The sequence below is a fragment of the Cetorhinus maximus genome, chromosome 19, assembly GCF_964194155.1.
Source record: "Cetorhinus maximus chromosome 19, sCetMax3.hap1.1, whole genome shotgun sequence".
NCBI lineage: Eukaryota > Metazoa > Chordata > Chondrichthyes > Lamniformes > Cetorhinidae > Cetorhinus > Cetorhinus maximus.
In genome coordinates, this window is record NC_135897.1 from 96,401,843 (window position 1) to 96,420,616 (window position 18,774).

Below are 18,774 nucleotides of genomic sequence, written 5' to 3' on the forward strand. Positions count from 1 at the left end.
CAGCGCACTGACTGAGGTACCTCTCCAAGTCCAAGGCATCCTGCTCATAATGGAAAGGATTAGGAGGTTAGCGGGGCCACCGCTGGTCCACGACCTTTTAATGTTGTTATGGGTGGTCTTCTCCTGGGAGGACAGAGGAGCATTGACTAGTCCACTCTCTACCTGCAGCACCATTGCAGTCTGGCCAACCCCAGCTGAGGAACACCTCGCAGGGCACATCCGAGTCGTGGCCCTCGAGCCGCGAGGTGCTCAGTCCAAGCAGCCAGGGCTCACCCCCTTGGCCAGCTCCGGCGTCATTGACAGCTGGCACTCAGACTCTAACACCCCTGAGCTCCACGGGGGGAACACTTCACCACACTGATCCTTACCAAAATGGCACTCAAAAACCTGCGCGCAGCAGGTCGTTAAGCCTCTTGCGGCATTGGACCCGGGTGCACCGCACCACATCATGGCTGCTGACCAGCACTGCCACCTCCTCCCAAGCTCTTTTCGTTAGGTGTGGTGGCCTCCTCCTTCTATCCCTGGGGGCAAGGAAGTCCTCCAAGGACAAGACCTCCTCCTCCAGGAGGACCACGAGGCACTCACCAGAAAACCAGGGAACCGAGTGCTGTGGTAATTATGGTTTTATTTAGTGTGTAATGTACCTTTAAGAATAATATTTGTTAGGCAAGATCATATGATCTGTAGTAACCAGTAGGAGAATAGCATGGGCTACCTCAGGAGTCAGTATAGAGTTGGAGTTGAAAGCACACATGTAGTTGCTGCTGAGTATATTGTAAATAAACTTAATGTTTCCACCCAAGAAGCGTCTTCAGATCAACTCTAACATTAATAGTACAACTCGGCCACCCTACAACAAACTGGCGATGAGGGTAAAACAGTATTGAACAGAAGAAAGCAAGTTAGAAAGAAATCGGCACTGTACCCCACCCAGTGATCGTAAGTAGCAAACCCCGTTAGAATTGAAGAAGTTATCCCCTCTCAAAATGCCACGATTTGGGAGAATTGATCCTATTGAACCAGCTACAGACAATTGGTCTCAACACATAGATTGCCTCATATTCTTTTCTCAAGTGAATGAGATTATGGGGGGAGAGAAGAGGCGAGCGATCCTCAAGTCCTTGTGGGAGCAAAACCTACAGTTTGATTCGAAGTTTGACAGCACCCAGTGCCCCAGATTCAAAAAATTCCGATGAATTGATGGACCCTGGGAAGGGTCACTTTCAGCCCAAGCCCTCAGTCACGCTGCAGAGATTCAGGTTTAGTTTGCAAAATGAAGCCCCAGGTGAGACAATCGCAGGATGTGTGGCAAATTTGAAGCAGCTGATGGAACATTGCGAGTTTGGTACGACTCTGAACGACATGCTCAGAGATTGTTTAGTGTGTGGTGTGAAAGAGAACTCTGTCCAGAGAAGATTATTGTCCGAAGTGAATCTGGATTTCAAGAAGACGCTACAGGTAGCGCTGGCCGTGGAAAGTGCTGTAAGGGATTCAAAAGCAATACAGGGTGCGCAAAATAGCCCCCACATTGGGTGGGAAATACCAGCCGAATGTGGCGGGTGAAAGCGAGACTCCACCGAGAAGCAGGTATCACCCCCCCGCTAGCCGAAGAATAAAGAAAAATAACTTAGCAGCGAGATCGAAGAATAATTTTAATAGAGGTGGAAACAATCAGTCTTTTAGCAATTGGCAGTTTAAAGAATCGAATGTTATTACTGTCACAGGAATGGGCAAATGATGAGACAGTGCAAGGAAAGATTGAAGCAAGCTTGTAAACAAAAGAAAAACCCCAATGAAACCTACAATGTAGAAGAGCCTGAAACAACAAATTCTGACATTTACTCGTTGTTTAATCTGAAAGTTAGAAACACAGAACCAATATGCGTCACAGAGAAAGTAAATGGGAAACCTGTTAGAATGGAAATGGACATAGGAGCTCCCGCTACTGTGATTGGGGAATAATGCTGCTTGAATAATGGTGAACATCAATTAAGTTTAGGAGAAACAGCCGCCAGGCTAAAAACATGTACAGGTGAAGACATTCAAGTTAAATACATAATCAGAGTAACTATCTATTGTGGAAGCCAATCAGCAAATCTACCCTTGATGGTGGTAGCAGGTGAAGGGTCAAGCCTCCTGGGACAAAATTGGTTAAAGGAGATTAAGTTAGAATGGGCTGAAATTTTCCAGTTGAGAGCACGTGGGCTCCCAGAGATACTTAGAAAGTACCCCACTGTCTTTAAGGAACTGGGGAAAATCCAGGGCCTGCAGGCCAAGATTCACGTGGATCCTGAAGCAACCCCTCGCTTCATGAAGGTGAGACCACCAGTGCCATACGCCCTGTGAGAAACAGCCGACATTGAAATGAACAGACTAGAGAAACTGGGCGTTATACAACCTGCTCAGTTCTCAGAATGGGCAGCACCTATAGTCCCCGTCCTTAAACCCGACCAAAGCGTCTGAATTTGTGGAGAGTACAAACTGACGCTTAATAAAGTAGCCAAGCTAGACAGGCACCCATTCCAAAAATTGAAGACCTGTTTGCCCAGCTGGCAGGAGGGACAACGTACACAAGGCTTGACATGAGTCACGCTTATCAACAACTCGAATTGGATAACGTCTCCCGGGAATTTGTCACAATTAATATCCACAAAGGGTTGTACCACTAAACACGATTGTCTTTCAGTGTCTCCCTCTGCTTGCACCATCTTTCAGAGAACAATGGAAAGCTTACTGCAGGGACTGCCCCAGGTTGTAGTCTATTTAGACGATGTATTGGTGACAGGATTCACTGAAAAAGAGCATTTGGCAAACGTAGAAGAAATCTTAAAACATTTCCTGCAAGCTGGTGTGTATTTAAAAAAGAAAAGTACACGTTCCAAGCGAGGGAGGTAATCTATTTGGGTCACTGGAGAGATTCACAGGGCCTCTATCTGGTTGAGGAGAAATTGAGAGGAATTTCTTCTCTCAGAGGGTAGAATGTCTGAAATTCTCTACCCCGGAGAGTTGTGGAGGCTAGATCACTGAAAGTATTTAAAGAGGAGGTAAATAGATTTTTGAAATATCGGGGAGTTGAGGGCTATGAGGAGCTGGCTTGAAAGAGGAGCTGAGGCCAGGGGCAGATCAGCCATGATATTATTGAATGGTGGGGCAGGCTTGAGGGGCTGAATGGCCTACTCCTGCTCCCATTTCATATGTTCTTATGAGATCCATAACAGAGCATCTATGCCAAAGAACACATCAGAGCTCAAATCATGCTGAAAAATGATCAACTATTATGGGCAGCTCTTACCCAATTTGTCTACAGTGCTGACCCCCCCCCCGCATTCTCTACTCAAATAAAAACCAACGTTGGTCTCGGGAGGCACCCCAGAAAGAAGCTTTCATAAAGGTGAAATAATTGTTGTACTCGTCCAATCGATTAGTACATTATAACCAGACAAAGGAATTGGTGCTGACATGTGACACATCTCCCTATGGAGTGGGAGCAGTGCTCTCTCATCCGATGGACGACAGCACAGAACGGCCAATAGATTACGTATCAAGAACACTCACCACAATGGAAAAGGGATACTCACTGATAGAAAAAGACCTGTCCATCATCTTTGGTGTCAAGAAATTTCACCACTACATACACGGCTGCCATTTTATAATCATTTCAGACCACAAACCATTGCTGGGATTGTTTAGTGAGGAGAAGGCCAAACCACCCATAGCCTCAGCAAGAATACAACGATAGGCTTTAATTCTGGCAGCAAATGAATACACTTTCGTACATAGGCCTGACAATCAAATCACAAATGCCGATGCCCTTAGTTGTTTGCCTTTCCAAGAAAATGATGAGCATGTCCCAGTTCCACAGGAACTTGTTTTACTGTTAAATTTCGTTGATTCCTCCCCAGTATGTGCTCGACAGGTCAGAGACTGGACAAGTTGGGACCCAGTCCTATCTCAAATACGAGAACAAATGCTACATGGTTGGTCACAGGAGCCTGTATCTGATGAAATGAAACAGTACTTCAACAGAAGACATGAAATAACCAGCCAGGCTGGCATTTTATTGTGGGGAACACAAGTGATAGTTCCTTCAAATGGAAGGGAGCCACTTTTAATTGAACTGCACAATGCCCATGCAGGAATTTCCTGAATGAAGACCATAGCACGCAGCTACCTATGGTGGCCAGGGATGGATGGTGAAATAGAGAGTTTAGTAAAGCAGTGTGTGCAATGTCAGAAACTGCAAAAGTTGCCAGTGACAGCTCCATTACACCCATGGGAGTGGCCAGGTAGACCCTGGGTACGGTTACACATTTACTACATTGGACCTTTCCTGGGAACAATATTTCTGCTCATTGTCAATGCCCAATCAAAATGGATGGACGTATATGAGGTGAAATCACCAATGTCATCATCTAGAATTAAGAAACTACGTCAGAGTTTTGCCATTCACGGACTACCAGAAGTGGTTGTTTTCGATAACAGCCCGGCATTTACGAGTGCCGAATTTCACCAATTTATCAGTATCACTCATGTGAAAACTGCACCATGTCACCCTTCCTCAAACAGACTGGCCGAAAGGGCAGTTCAAACATTCAAGGCTGGCATGAAAAAGCTAACTGGCGATTGCTTGGCAAGCAAGCTAGCACACTTTGTTTTTCATTATAGGACCACCCTTCACACAACAACAGGTGGGGTTATTGTTGAAATGCTGTCCTGGGGTGAGATTGAGCTGAATAATGCTGAATTTGAAGGGGAAGGTGGAAAGGAGTCAGGGAAGCCAGAAAACTAGACACGACTGGCATAGTCGCGAGAGGAAGTTGACCGTGGGAGAATTGGTATGTGTGAAGAACTTTGAAGAAGGACCAAAGTGGTTACCGGGTGAAATGAATGCGGTGACTGAACCTCCATCTTACCACGTGGAGGTGGAAGGCCGGATCATACAGAGACATGTGGACCATGGAAGAGAGACAAATCACCGAGATTTGGTACCACCAGTGACCATGACCAGGTCTGCGTTTCCTGTTGAGGATACTTAACCCTAGACTGACACGTCTGGTGTTCCTGTAAGAGTTGAGGATACAGAACTGCGAGTGCCCACCGAAGCACCTGATGTTCAGGCAACTCCAGAAAAGGAGGTTCCTGACAAAGAATCTGGAGTTGTGGAGCTGAGACATTCCACACGCATCAGGAAACCACCTGAATGACTGAACTTGTAAATTCCCAACCCAGCGTAAATATTTTGTTGTCTTCAAAAATATGTACTTGTAAATATAATATGTGTAGGCAAGCTAAAGAGGGCGGTATGTGGTAATTATGGTTTTATTTAGTGTGTAATGTACGTTTAAGAATAATACTTGTTAAGGAAGATCACATGATCTGTGGTAACCAATAGTGGAGTTACACAGGCTACCTCAGCAGTCAGTGTAGAGATAGAGTTGGAGTGGAAAGCAGACGTGTAGTTGTTGCTGAGTATATTGTAAATAAACGTCATATTTCAACCCAAGGAGTGTCTGCAGATCAACTCTATCATTAACAGTACAACTCCGCCACCCTACAATACCCACCCAGCCTGCCCTCCCGCCTGGTGCCTGCATCTGCATTACTCCCCACAACGTACACTCGTCTGCTGACACACCAGAGTTCTCCTCATCACCGGCAGCCATCTAGGGCCTGACTGTGTCGGTTTTAAACTGGCCAGCAGGTCGTCATTGGACAGAGCGGCCAACAGGCCCCTGAGCCCACCCGCCGCTTGCTGACCAGTGAAGAGCGGCGTTGCACGTTGGGCTTGCCTTCATTGGCCCGCCTGCGTATCGGGGACCGATCGCGAGCGGAGACCATTTCGCGGCTGCTCCTGGACCCGCCCACCATCCCTGCCCGATGACCTCAAAATTCTGCCCTTAATCTCATATACGATAAAAACAAAATACTGCAGATGCCGGAAATCTGAAATAAAAACAGAAAGTGCTGGAAAAGCTCAGCACGGCTAGCAGTGTCTGTGGAGAGAGAAACAGAGTTAACGTTTCGTGTCCGGATGACCCTCCTTCGGAGCTGATGTTAGTCTCTTGCCAGGCTCCGTGTTCAGCTGGCTCCTCATCCTTCCCTTTTCAGCCCCACAAATATTGAACATCCAATTACATACGTGCATACAAATTGAGAGCAGGAGTAGGCCACTCGGCCCCTCGAGCCTGCCCCACCATTCAATAAGATCATGGCTGACCTGACTGTAACCTCCCACCGACCCCTGATAACCTTTCACCCCATTGTAAATCAAGAATCTATCTCCTCTGCCTTAAAAATATTCAAAGACTCTGCTTCCACTGCCTTTTGAGGAAGAGAGTTCCAAAGGCTCACTACCCTCTGAGAGAAAAGGTTTCTCCTCATCTCTGTCTTAAATGGGTGACCCCTTATTTTAAACAGTGACCCTCTAGTTCTAGATTCTCCCACAGGAGGAAACATCCTCTCCACATCCACCCTGTCAAGACCCCTCAGGATCTTATATGTTTCAATATAGTCACCTCTTACTCTTCAAACCCCAGTGGATACAAGCCTAACCTGTCCAGCCTTTCCTCATAAGACAACCCACCCATTCCTGGTATTAGTTTAGTAAACCTTCTGTGAACTACACAGATGTATTTTGTTACACTGACATAAATTTTGCTTATGAAATTACATTGTTGTTGCTTGTGCTTAAGACAGCTCTTGCCGTTCTTGTAGGAGGTGTTGTAGCATGGCTTCTTTAAATATCTCAATGATGAGAACATAAGATTTGTATGTTTAAACATGAACCCTTTATTGTTAATCTTTAACTATTTACAGATCCCAGATTAGTGCCATGCATGGTGCTGGTTCCAGAGTGTTATTTCTAGGCTGCCCTCTCAGTCTATTACCATGTGGCTCTATACATCATACTGTGGGCGGTGCTAATCTCCAGTCCCACATTAACCCTTGTTCTGTTGAGCGCCTTTACATTACACTGACATACAGGCACATCATACAATAGGAGCCAGTCTGATTGTGCGGCGCCACGCAAGTGGTGGGTGGTGAGGGTTCCAGCCTCAGCTGTGGCACTGCGCATCAGCGACTTGCATTTTGGACCAGCACATAGACCCCCTGGAGGGCCCTCATGGACCAGCAGCAGTGTCACAGAACCCCCCCCGGTGGACTCTTGCAGACCAGCAGCAGTTTCATAGACCCCCCTGGCGGACTCTTGCAGACCAGCAGCAGTTTCATAGACCCCCCTGGCGGACTCTTGCAGACCAGTAGCAGTTTCATAGACCCCCCTGGCGGACTCTTGCAGACCAGTAGCAGTTTCATAGACCCCCCTGGCGGACTCTTGCAGACCAGCAGCACTTTCATAGCCCCCCCCCGGCGGACTCTTGCAGACCAGCAGCAGTTTCATAGCCCCCCCTGGCGGACTCTTGCAGACCAGCAGCAGTTTCATAGCCCCCCCCGGCGGACTCTTGCAGACCAGCAGCAGTTTCATAGACCCCCCCTGGCGGACTCTTGCAGACCAGCAGCAGTTTCATAGAACCCCCCCCTGGCGGACTCTTGCAGACCAGTAGCAGTACTACAGAGCACACTTTGTGAAACATTGGTCTGAAGCCAATTAATTGTTTTTATCTACTTCACCGCTATTCTCTCTGGGCTGCAGTGCTAAATTCTACAATAAGCCCTCAATGACCATCACTGTACAAATACAGCAGGGCATGTTTCTGATCACTCCAGTACAGGAGGAAAAACAAGCTAAATAGAAAATGAAACTAAATGTAGCAAAGTATGGAAGGGGCCCTTTTGGGAGGAGGGAAGAAGAACATAAGAACATAAGAAATAGGAGCAGGAGTAGGCCATTCGGCCCCTCAAGCCTGCCCCCATTCAATAAGATCATGGCTGATCTGCCCCAGGCCTCAACTCCTCTTTCGCGCCAACTCCTCATAGCCCTCAACTCCCTGATATTTCAAACATCTGTCTACCTCCTCTTTAAATACTTTCAGTGATCTAGCGTTCACAACTCTCTGGGGTAGAGAATTCCAGACATTCACTACCCTCTGAGAGAAGGAATTCCTTCACATCTCAGTTTTAAATGAGTGCCCCCTTATTCTGTAACTATGTCCCTTTGTTCAAGATTCCTCCATGAGTGGAAGCATCTTCTCAACATCTGCCCTGTCAAGCCCCCTCAGAATATTGTACATTTCAATAAGATCACCCCTCCTTCGCCTATACGCTAATGAATAAAGGCCTAACCTGTTTAGAAGTTTGTGATAATTCAACCTCTTCACCCCAGGAATCAGCCTAGTGAATCTCTTTTGAACTGCCTCCAATGCCAGTATATCCTTTCTTAAATACGGGGACTAAAACTGTACACAGTACTCCAGGTGCAACCTCACCAACACCCTGTACAGTTGTAACAAGACTTCCTTATTTTTAAACTCCAACCCCCTAGCAATACAGGCCAAAATTCCATTTGCCGCCTTAATTATTTGCTGCACCTGCATGCTAACATTTTGTGTTTCATGTACAAGAACACCCAGATCCCTCTGTGCTGCACTTTTTTGGAGTCTCTCTCTCCATCTAAATAATAGTCTGCCTTTTCATTCTTCCTACCAAAGTGCATGACCTCACACTTTCCTACATTAAACTCCATCTGCCAAGTTTTTGCCCACTCACTTAACCTGTCTGTATCCCTTTGCAGATTCCTCATGTCCTCATCACAACATGTCCTCCCATCTATTTTTGTATCATCAGCAAATTTGGATATATTACACTCTGCCCCCTCCTCCAAGTCATTAATATAGATAGTAAATAATTGAGGCCCTAGGACTGATCCTTGTGACACTCCACTAGTTATGTCTTTCCAACCTGAAAAAGACCCATTAATCCTGACTCTGTTTTCTGTGTGTTAACCAGTCCTCAATCCATGCTAATACATTACCCCCAATACTAACTTTTTATGTGGCACCTTATCGAATGCCTTCTGGAAATCCAAATACACTACATCTACCGGTTCCCCTTTCTCAACTCTGCTTGTTATATCCTCAAAGAACTCTAGCAAATTTGTCAAACATGGGGCAGAATTTTGTCCTTGACGGGCGGGGAGGCAGCCGAGCCTCGCTACCGAAACGGGCCCCGCCGCCATTTTGAGTGGGTGGGCCAATTAAGGCCCTGCCCAGCGGCCTGCCCGACGGGAAATGCTATGCACTTCCTGTGCGGGCGAGGGGGGGGGTGGGTGGATTCCCCAGATGCGAGAGTGCGCTGTTAAGCGCATGCGCACGATAGAGCGCACGGCTCCCTGAGACTAAGAGCTGTCTCAGTGTACAAAAGTTAAAAAATAGAGAAATAAAACTATTATTAACATGCCCCCCTCATGTGGCAATGTCACACGAGATGGGACATGTTAATAAATGTAACATAACATTTATTAAAGTTCTTAAAAAGGAACATAAAACTTCACCCCACCAGTGGATGAGGTTTCATGTTTTTTCAGAAGCCCGCTGGGGCTCCTGGCCTGCCCACCAGCCTTAAGGTTGGACGGGCAGGGCCTTTAATTAGGTTAATTACCCTGTCAATAGCCTCAATTGGCCATTGACAGGTTGGCGGGGGGACAGCCGATCTCACTGTGCCCCCCTCGCCTTCCTCAATATTTAAATGGGGTGGGATGATGTCAGGGGTTCCGCCCCCAGCTCGCCAACGGCAAAATTCTGCCCATGATTCCCATGTTTGACTCTGTCTGATTGCGTTAAGCTTTTCGAAATGTCCTGCTATTTCTTCCTGAATAATAGAGGTCAGTTATTCTTTGGAAGGGAAGAACTACTTTGGGTAAAAAGCAAACAGTTGTGGGAATACAGACACTGAATCACTGAAGCACTGAGAGCAAATAACAAGGGTTCATTTCTAGAACAGAATACAAAAACAAGGAGGACATTTTAGATTGATGTAGAATCGTGGTTGGACCAGTGTCCATATTACACAAAGGACACTGAAGTACTGGAGAAAGCCCAAAAAAGATTTACAAAGATATTTACAGAACTGAGAGGATGTGAATATCAGAAAAGATTGAATAGGTTGAAGCAAATGTCTCTGGAAGAAGGAAAACTGATTGACGTTTTTAAAATGATGAAGGGCATTCACATAGGAGAGTCACAGTGATCACAGGGGCAAAGAGGCTGTAAGGGGCTGTTTGCAGCTGCAAGGTGAGCTCTGGTAGTCTGACTGACCTGGCTTTTTCCCACCATCAGGTCCAACAGAACAGATAGCAGGTTCAGGTTTGAGGGGCTGAGTGGTCTAACTCCTGTGTTCCAACACTCATAATCCTCTAAGCCTGGTAACATCCTGGTGAATCTGTGCATTACCCTCTCCAAAACCAAACCTCCTTCCTGAACTGCAGGGCTCAGAACTGAACAGTGACTCCAGATGTGGCCTGAGCAAGGCCACGATTTTGCCCTTGTTGGGCAGGCTTGGCGGGGGCGAGCGGGAGCAGTTGGGAAGCCAACCTCCGCCCGCGATCGGGCTGCTACTGTGATCTCACACTGGGGGCGGGGGGGGCCAATGAATGCCCACCCAGCGTGAAACCCGTGCTGCAGCGCTGGGTGCTGCCTGTGTGAGGGGGGCAGAGGAGGGCGAGTGGGGAACTTGGCGCATGTGCACACGGGTGTACACAGGAAAATCTCCCCGAGGCACAGAGCTGCCTCAGGGTGAGGAGGATTTAAAAAGTTAAAATAAACAATTTTAAAATGTTAAAAAAACATGCCCCCTCATGTGACTCTGTCACATGAGCAGGAACATGTTATGAATGAAATTTAAACATTTTTACTTAATTTTTAATTGCTGTTGGAAACATCACCCTGTCCATGGATGAGGTTTCCTAAAAAATCCAAAGGCCGCTTGGCCTTTTTGCCTGACCGTAAGGTTGGACGGGCAGTGAAAAATTGAACTTAATTATTACTTTGATGGCCTTTTAATTGTTGGCGGGAGTGCTGCTGACTCCCATGCGCGCCTGTTAGCCGAAATATCACGAGAGTGCGCGATGACGTCGGGACCCTTGCCCAAGGTCATCACGTGTCATTTTACGCTCATTCGGGTCGGGCACAGGTCTGCCCGACAACCGGAAAATTCAGGCCCAAGCCTCTGTACAGTTAAAGCAGAACTGCCTCACTTTCACATATTCCAGACAATGCTCCATTGAAACATTGGGATTACAGTTTGTATCTATGCACTCAGAATTCGTCTAGTGGCAAAATCATCCTGCCCTCGGTGTCATGAAGCAGAATTCGGGACAGGCAAATACCAATGAGTTCAGAGTCAGCCATGTTGGTGTGGGAATCACATGTAGGCCAGACCAGGTAAGGATGGCAGATTTCCTTCTCTAAAGGACATTTGTGAACCAGATGGGTTTTTACGAATTGCCAGCATAACTCTGGCCAATTGTAACGCTGCTGGATCAGTTTTGAGAATGTCTATCTAGGAAAGAGAAGGAATGAAGAGGCTGGGGCTCAGTTGGGGGGGGTGTAGGAGGTCATCACAGAATGATACAGCAAAGACCATTTGGCCCATTGTCCCTCTGCCGGCTCTTTGAAAGTATTAACCAATTGGCCCTACTCCCCTGCCCTTTCCACATAGCCCTGCAGGTTTTTCCTTTAGTACCACAAACCCAATTGTCTTTCGAAAGTTATAATTGAATTTGCTTCCACCATCCTTTCAGGCAGCGCTTTCCAGATCAGAAGAATATAAGAAACAGGAGAAGGAGGCCCTTCAGCTCCTCGAGCCTGTTCTGCCATTCAACACACTTCAGTGTGAAAAACAGAAAGGCAGAGTATTATTTAAATGGTGATATATCAGGAAATGTGGAAGTACAAAGGGATCTGGGTGTCCTTATACACTAGCCGATGAAAGTAAACAGGCAGGTGCAGCAAGCAATTAGGAAGGCAAATGGTATGTTGGCCTTCATTGCAAGAAGGTTTGAGTTCAGAAATAGGGATGTCTTACTGCAGTTATACAGGGCCTTGGTGAGACCACACCTGGAGTATTGCGTGCAGTTTTGGTCTCCCTGCCTAAGAAAGGATATACTTACCATAGAGGGAGTGCAGCAAAGGTTCACTAGGCTGATACCGGGGATGGCAGGATTGTCGTATGAGGAGAGATTGGTTCGACTGGGCCCTGTATTCACTAGAGTTTAGAAGAATGAGAGGGGATCTGATTGAAATGTATAAATTTCTAACAGGGCCGGACAGACTGGATGCAGGGAGGATGTTTCCCCTGGTTGGGGAGTCTAGAACCAGGGGCCACAGTCTCAGGATATGGGGTAGACCATTTAGGACTGAGATGAGGAAAAACTTCTTCACTCAGAGGGTGGTGAACCTGGGGAATTCTCTACCACAGAGGCTGTGGAGGTCGGATCACTGTGTATATTCCAAAAGAAGCTGATCATGTTTTGGATATTGGGGCATCAAGGGATATAGAGAGAAAGTGGGAATATGGCGTTGAGATAGAGGATCAGCCATGATCATATTGAATGGCAGAGCAGTCTTGAAGGGCCGAATGGCCTACTTCTGCTCCTAGTTTCTATGTAATACAATCATGGCTGATCTTCCACTTCAAATCCACTCTCCCACACCATTCCCTTGAGTCCCTTTGTGTCCAAGAATCTTGTGCAGTCTGCCTTGAATCCACTCAATGACGGAGCAGCCATAGCTCCGAGGCAGAGATTCCAGAGATTCACAATCCTCAGAATGAAGAAATTTCTCCTCATCTCTGTCCAAAACAGCCAAGCCCTTATCCTGAGACTATGATCCCTATATTTGACTCTCCAACAAGGGGAAAACAACCTCTCAGCATTGACCCTGTCGAACTCTCAATGAAATCACCTCTCATTCTTCTGATCTCCAGATTCAACCGAATCTAGACAACAAAAAACTTGTCGAGTAAAAAAAATTCTCTCTCTTGGTACTTTTGCCAATTGTCTTAATGGGGTGGGGGGGATGTGGGGTGGATGGAGGGAAGGTGTGGGTAGGGGGATAGAAAAGGAAAAGAAATTCTGCCTTCAGAACAAATCAGAATATGGGGCATAGACATCACAGAATCACACAGTGCAGAAGAGGCCCTTCGGCCCATCGAGTTTGCACCGACACATGAGCAACACCTGACCTACCTACCTAATCCCATTTACCAGCACTTGGCCCATAGCCTTGAATGTTATGACGTGCCAAGTGCTCATCCAGGTACTTTTTAAAGGATGTGAGGCAACCCGCCTCCACCACCCTCCCAGGCAGCACATTCCAGACCATCACCACCCTCTGGGTAAAAAAGTTTTTCCTCACATCCCCCCTAAACCTCCTGCCCCTCACCTTGAACTTATGTCCCCTCGTGACTTACCCTTCAACTAAGGGGAACAGCTGCTCCCTATCCACCCTGTCCATGATCCTCATAATCTTGTACACCTCGATCAGGTCGCCCCTCAGTCTTCTCTGCTCCAGTGAAAACAACCCAAGTCTATCCAACCTCTCTTCATTACTGAAATGTTTCATTCCAGGTAACATCCTGGTGAATCTCCTCTACACCCCCTCCAGTGCAATCACATCCTTCCTATAATGTGTCGACTAGAACTGCACACAGTACTCCAGCTGTGGCCTCACCAAGGTTCTATACAACTCCAACATGACCTCCCTACTTTTGTAATCTATGCCTCGATTGATAAAGGCAAGTGTCCCATATGCCTTTTTCACCACCTCACTAACGTGCCCCTCCGCCTTCAGAGATCTATGGACACACACGCCAAGGTCCCTTTGTTCCTCAGAACTTCCTAGTGTCATGCCGTTCATTGAATACTTCCTTGTCAAATTAAAGTCATGACATGACATGTCAACTTCCTCCACACCCAGTTCAGTCTGAGACACCGCAATTTGAAATGCAGAATCCGAGGGGTGAGTAATTAAATGAAGATTGTAATGCACAAACATTCCAAACTCTTGCTACAAAGGGATGGAATTTTGAAAAGGGAGACATTTTTTGTTGAAGCTTTTCATCTTGCACTCATCAGGACAATTACCAGTGCCAGGGGAAACAACAAATGTATACTGTATGAGAAAAGAGTGCTGATTGGTTGGCAAGTGGACTCTGATTGGTTGCCTTGGAGAATACATCAATTGATGGTGACTGACTGTTAACTGCCAAGCATTGTTTGAAATTTAAACCAAGCAGCTTGAACCCGGTTGGTCAAGGCATTTCCCTAAGTAATGAATCAGCGAATGGCTGTCATTTATTTTGTTTAACTGACAGAGGCGCAATGTGTGTACATGTTCTTTCTGTCTGCAAAGAACAGGGCCCCGTGTATTAATATCTATAACTTCCAGTACGCACAAATGCACCACATTGCGAGCCTGGCTGACAATCTTAAATTGGTTGTCAGAGTTATTCTTAGCCCATTGATGATTATTTAGCAAATGTCCAATCGTAGAATCACATCTACTATTGGACACTGTGTTTTGAGTTTTACAAGTAGGGGCTGGTTGGGTACAGTCTGTACCCTGCCTGTTGCTGTTTGATACGATCTGCCAGTCCTTGAGACATATGGCCTAGCATCACACTGGCACTGAAATTCATGTACCACATTACTCGTTTGCGTGATAGGCAGAACGTCTTTTTGGTTTGATGGCAGCATCCTGTTAGTGGTGAATACCACTTGTGTTGCTATTGAATAGTAGCAGTGTGAAACAGCTAGCCTCACCTGTTGCTCAAATTTTTGAGATACTTTGTCCTTCCAGGGTAACCTGAGGTAGACTGAGCGCCTTTCAGGGCCAAAAGTGACGGCCTTAGGCCCGATCATGAGTTTGTGTGATATACATCGTGAAATGATCTGATCCAGGTAACCATTACCCTGCAGGATGCCTTTGATGCCTCTATTTCAGCATCAAGTTTGCATGGTGAGCAAATGGCTCGGGCCCAATTTACAAACTTGATGATAAGACCAATCTTGTAGCGCGTGGAATTGGCTGCTCCATTTCAAAGGTGAATTTGAGCACAAGATGGAGCCCATTAAGACATGCAAGGAAATTATTAACACGCAGCTGCGGACTTAAAATGGAGCAATCAGATGAACTCCCTTTCCTTAATGTGCTAGTTGAGAAATCTGCCGGGGGTCCTCTATCACGGTCACCGCATCCTACCTTCACTGGTCAATACATGGTTGGGATTCTAACAGTTGCCCGCACTATACGATTGTGTCATCTTCAGCTGCTTCTTCAATGACTATAACATCAGAAGTGGGGATGTTCGCTGATGATTGCACAATGTTCAGCACCATTCACAACTCCTCAGATAGTGAAGCAGCCCATACCCATATGCAGCAAGGCCTGGATAATATCCAGGCTTGGACTGATAAGTGGCAAGTAACATTCGCGCCACACAAGTGCCAGGCAATGATCATCTCCAACAAGAGAGAATCTAACCATCGCCTCTTGATGTTCAATTGCATTACCATCACTGAATCCCCCACTATCAACATTCTGGGGGTTACCATTGACCAGAAACTGAACTGGACCAGCCATATAAATACTGTGGCTACAAGAGCAGGTCAGAGGCTATGAATTGTGAGATGAGTAACTCACCTCCTGACTCCCCAAAGCCTGTCCACCATCTACAAGGCACAAGTCAGGAGTGTGGTGGAATACTCCCCACTTGCCTGGATGAGTGCAGCTCCAACAACACTCAAGAAGCTTGACACTATCCAGGACAAAGCAGCCGCTTGATTGGCACCACATCCACCACAACAATCCTTCACATCCTCCACCACCATCGCACAGTAGCAGCAGTGTGTACCATCTACAAGATGCACTGCAGCAACTCACCAAGGCTCCTTCAACAATACCTTCCAAACCCGCAACTTCTATCATCTAGAAGGACAAGGGCAGCAGATAGATGGGAACACCACCACCTGGAAGTTCCCCTCCAAGTCACTCATCATCCTGATTTGGAAATATATCGCCGTTCCTTCACTGTCACTGGGTCAAAATACTGGAACTCCCTCCCTAACAGCACTGTGGGTGTACCTACACCACACGGACTGCAGCGGTTCAAGAAGGCAGCTCACCACCACCTTCTCAAGGGGCAATTAGAGATAAGCAATAAATGCTGGCCCTTGCCAGAGACACTTACATCCAGATAATTAACTAAATATATATTTTTTTTAACGTAGCAAACTCAGTGCTGGTGTCCACCAACCACTTCCCATAAAAGATGGACTGTAACCTTAAACACAACCTGCCAATGTAGTTGTCGAGATAGTGTTTCCAAAGACAGACAAAGTATTTAAACTCACTCAGTCAGAAGCCAGGTACTTTTTAAAGCTCCATCGGCTTTCTGGTTTATTTGTGTTTTAATATCTTGTAATGCTTGATCAAATGTTCCTTGCTGTGGAGACATTAAAATAACATTGAGATTAGTAACTGATACATTCAAGGAACAACACATGGACTAGCCCTCCACGACTCAAAATTAGCTATTCTCGATCAATTGCCTGGAGCGTGACTGCCATTTATATCACACAGCCATTCACAGCAAACAGAAAGCGCACAGCAAGATCCCACTAATGGTGATAGGTTGCATGACCGGTTACTCTGCTTCTTGGCAGTAGCAGTAGTGGCCAGCGTCCAGTGCAATGGAGGATTTGTCTGCTGTTCTTTGACTAGTAGCCCAGGAGGGGGCCTCCCTAAATACCTGCTCCTGAATCCACAACCTTCGCACTGAAGTCCTGCGATACTGGGTTAGAACATAAGAACATATGAAATGGGAGCAGGAGGAGGCCATTCGGCCTGTCAAGCCTGCTCCACCATTCAATAAGATCATGGCTGATCTGCCCCAGGCCTCAGCTCCTCTTTTGCGCCAGCTCCTCATAGCCCTCAAATCCCTGATATTTCAAACATCTAACTACCTCCTCATCAAATACTTTCAGTGATCTAGCCTCCACAACTCTCTGGGGTAGAGAATTCCAGACATTCACTACCCTCTGAGAGAAGAAATTCCTTCGCATCTCAGTTTTAAATGAGTGTCCCCTTATTCTGTAACTATATCCCCTAATTTGAGATTCCCCCACTAGTGGAAATATCTTCTCAAAATCTACCCTGTCAAGCCCCCTCAGAATCTTGTATGTTTCAATAAGATCACTGCTCATTCTTCTAAACTCTAATGAATAAAGACCTAACCTGTTAAGCCGTTTTTGATGTCAACACCTTCACCCCAGAAATCAGCCTAGTGAATCTCTTTTGAACTGTCTCCAATGCCAGTATATCCTTTCTTAAATACGGAGACCAAATTTTGGTACACAGTACTCCAGTACTGGATTGGTAGGCCAGCGGATTGGGAATTTTTTTAGGAACCAGCAACGGATGACTAAAAAGCCAATAAAAAGGGAGAAAATGGATTATGAAGCATCCTATACAGTTGTAACAAGACTTCCCTATTTTTAAACTCCAACTCCCTAGCAACACAGACCAATGTTCCATTTGCCTTCTTAATTACTTGCTGCACCTCCATGCAAACATTTTGTGTTTCATGCACAAGGACACCCAGATCCCTCTGTGCTGCAGTTTTTTGGTGTCTCCCTCCATCTAAATAATAGTCTGCCTTTTGATTCTTCCTACCAAAGTGCATGATCTCACGCTTTCCTACATTAAACTCCATCTGCCAAGTTTTTGCCCACTCACTCAACCTGTCTAAATCCCCTTGCAGATTCTTTATGTCCTCATCACAACATGTCTTCCCACCTATTTTTGTATTGTCAGCAAATTTGGATACATTACACTCTGCCCCTCCTCAAAATCATTAGTATAGATAGTGAATAATTGAGGCCCTAGGACTGATCCTTGTGGCACTCTACTAGTTATGTCTTTCCAACCTGAAAAAGACCCATTAATCCCGACTCTGTCTTATGTGCGTTAACTAATCCTCAATCCATGCTAATGCCGTGATCCCTTATCTTGTGCAATAACCTTTTATGTTGCACCTTATCGAATGCCTTTTGGAAATCCAAATATACGACATCTACCGGTTCCCCTTTATCAACTCTGCTTGTTATATCCTCTAAGAACGCTAGCAAATTTATCAGACATGATTTCCCTTTTACAAAACCATGTTGACTCTGTTTGATTGCGTTAAGCTTTTCTAAATGTCCTGCTATTTCTTCCTTAATAATGGACTCTAGCATTTTCCCAATGACAGATGTTAGGCTGACTGGCCTATAGTTTCCTGCTTTTTGTCTCTCTCCCTTCTTGAACAGGGGCGTACGTTGTCAGTTTTCCAATCTGCTGGGACACTCCTGGAATCCAGGAATATTTTGACCAATGCCTCCACTATCTCTGCAGCCACTTCCTTTAAAACCCTTGGATGCAGGTCATCAGGTCCTGGTGACTTGTGAACTACTTTGTCCCTTGTGATAGAGGCTGTTACAAGATCTTTCCTCCCATTAGCTCCTTGCTTATCTGATTTCTTTCTGATGTTTATAGTGTCTTCCACTGTGAAGACCAATGCAAAATATTGGTTTAAATTATCTGCCATTTCCCTGTTCCCCACATCCTCCAAGGGTCCCACCCTCACTTTAGCTACTCTCTTTCTTTTTATAAACCCGTAGAAGCTCTTTCTGTTTGTTATTATATTTCTTGCCAATTTACTTTCATAATCAATTTTCTCCCTTTTTTAATTGCTTTTTAGTCTCCACTGCTGGTTCCTAAAAAATTCCCATCCTCTGGCTTACCATTAGTTCTTGCCACTTTGTATGCCTCAGTTTTTGAT

General features: G+C 45.9%; 1 protein-coding gene across 1 annotated transcript in view; it reads right to left on the reverse strand.

Moving 5' to 3' along the window:
• LOC144694059 (tumor protein p63-regulated gene 1-like protein) overlaps positions 1 to 18,774 on the reverse strand; it is a 120,597-nt gene that overhangs the window by 90,387 nt on the left and 11,436 nt on the right. The window contains exon 2 of the mRNA XM_078564422.1: positions 16,307 to 16,398. Coding sequence (XP_078420548.1) covers positions 16,307 to 16,398 — 92 coding nt within the window. The remainder of the gene's footprint in view (positions 1 to 16,306; positions 16,399 to 18,774) is intronic.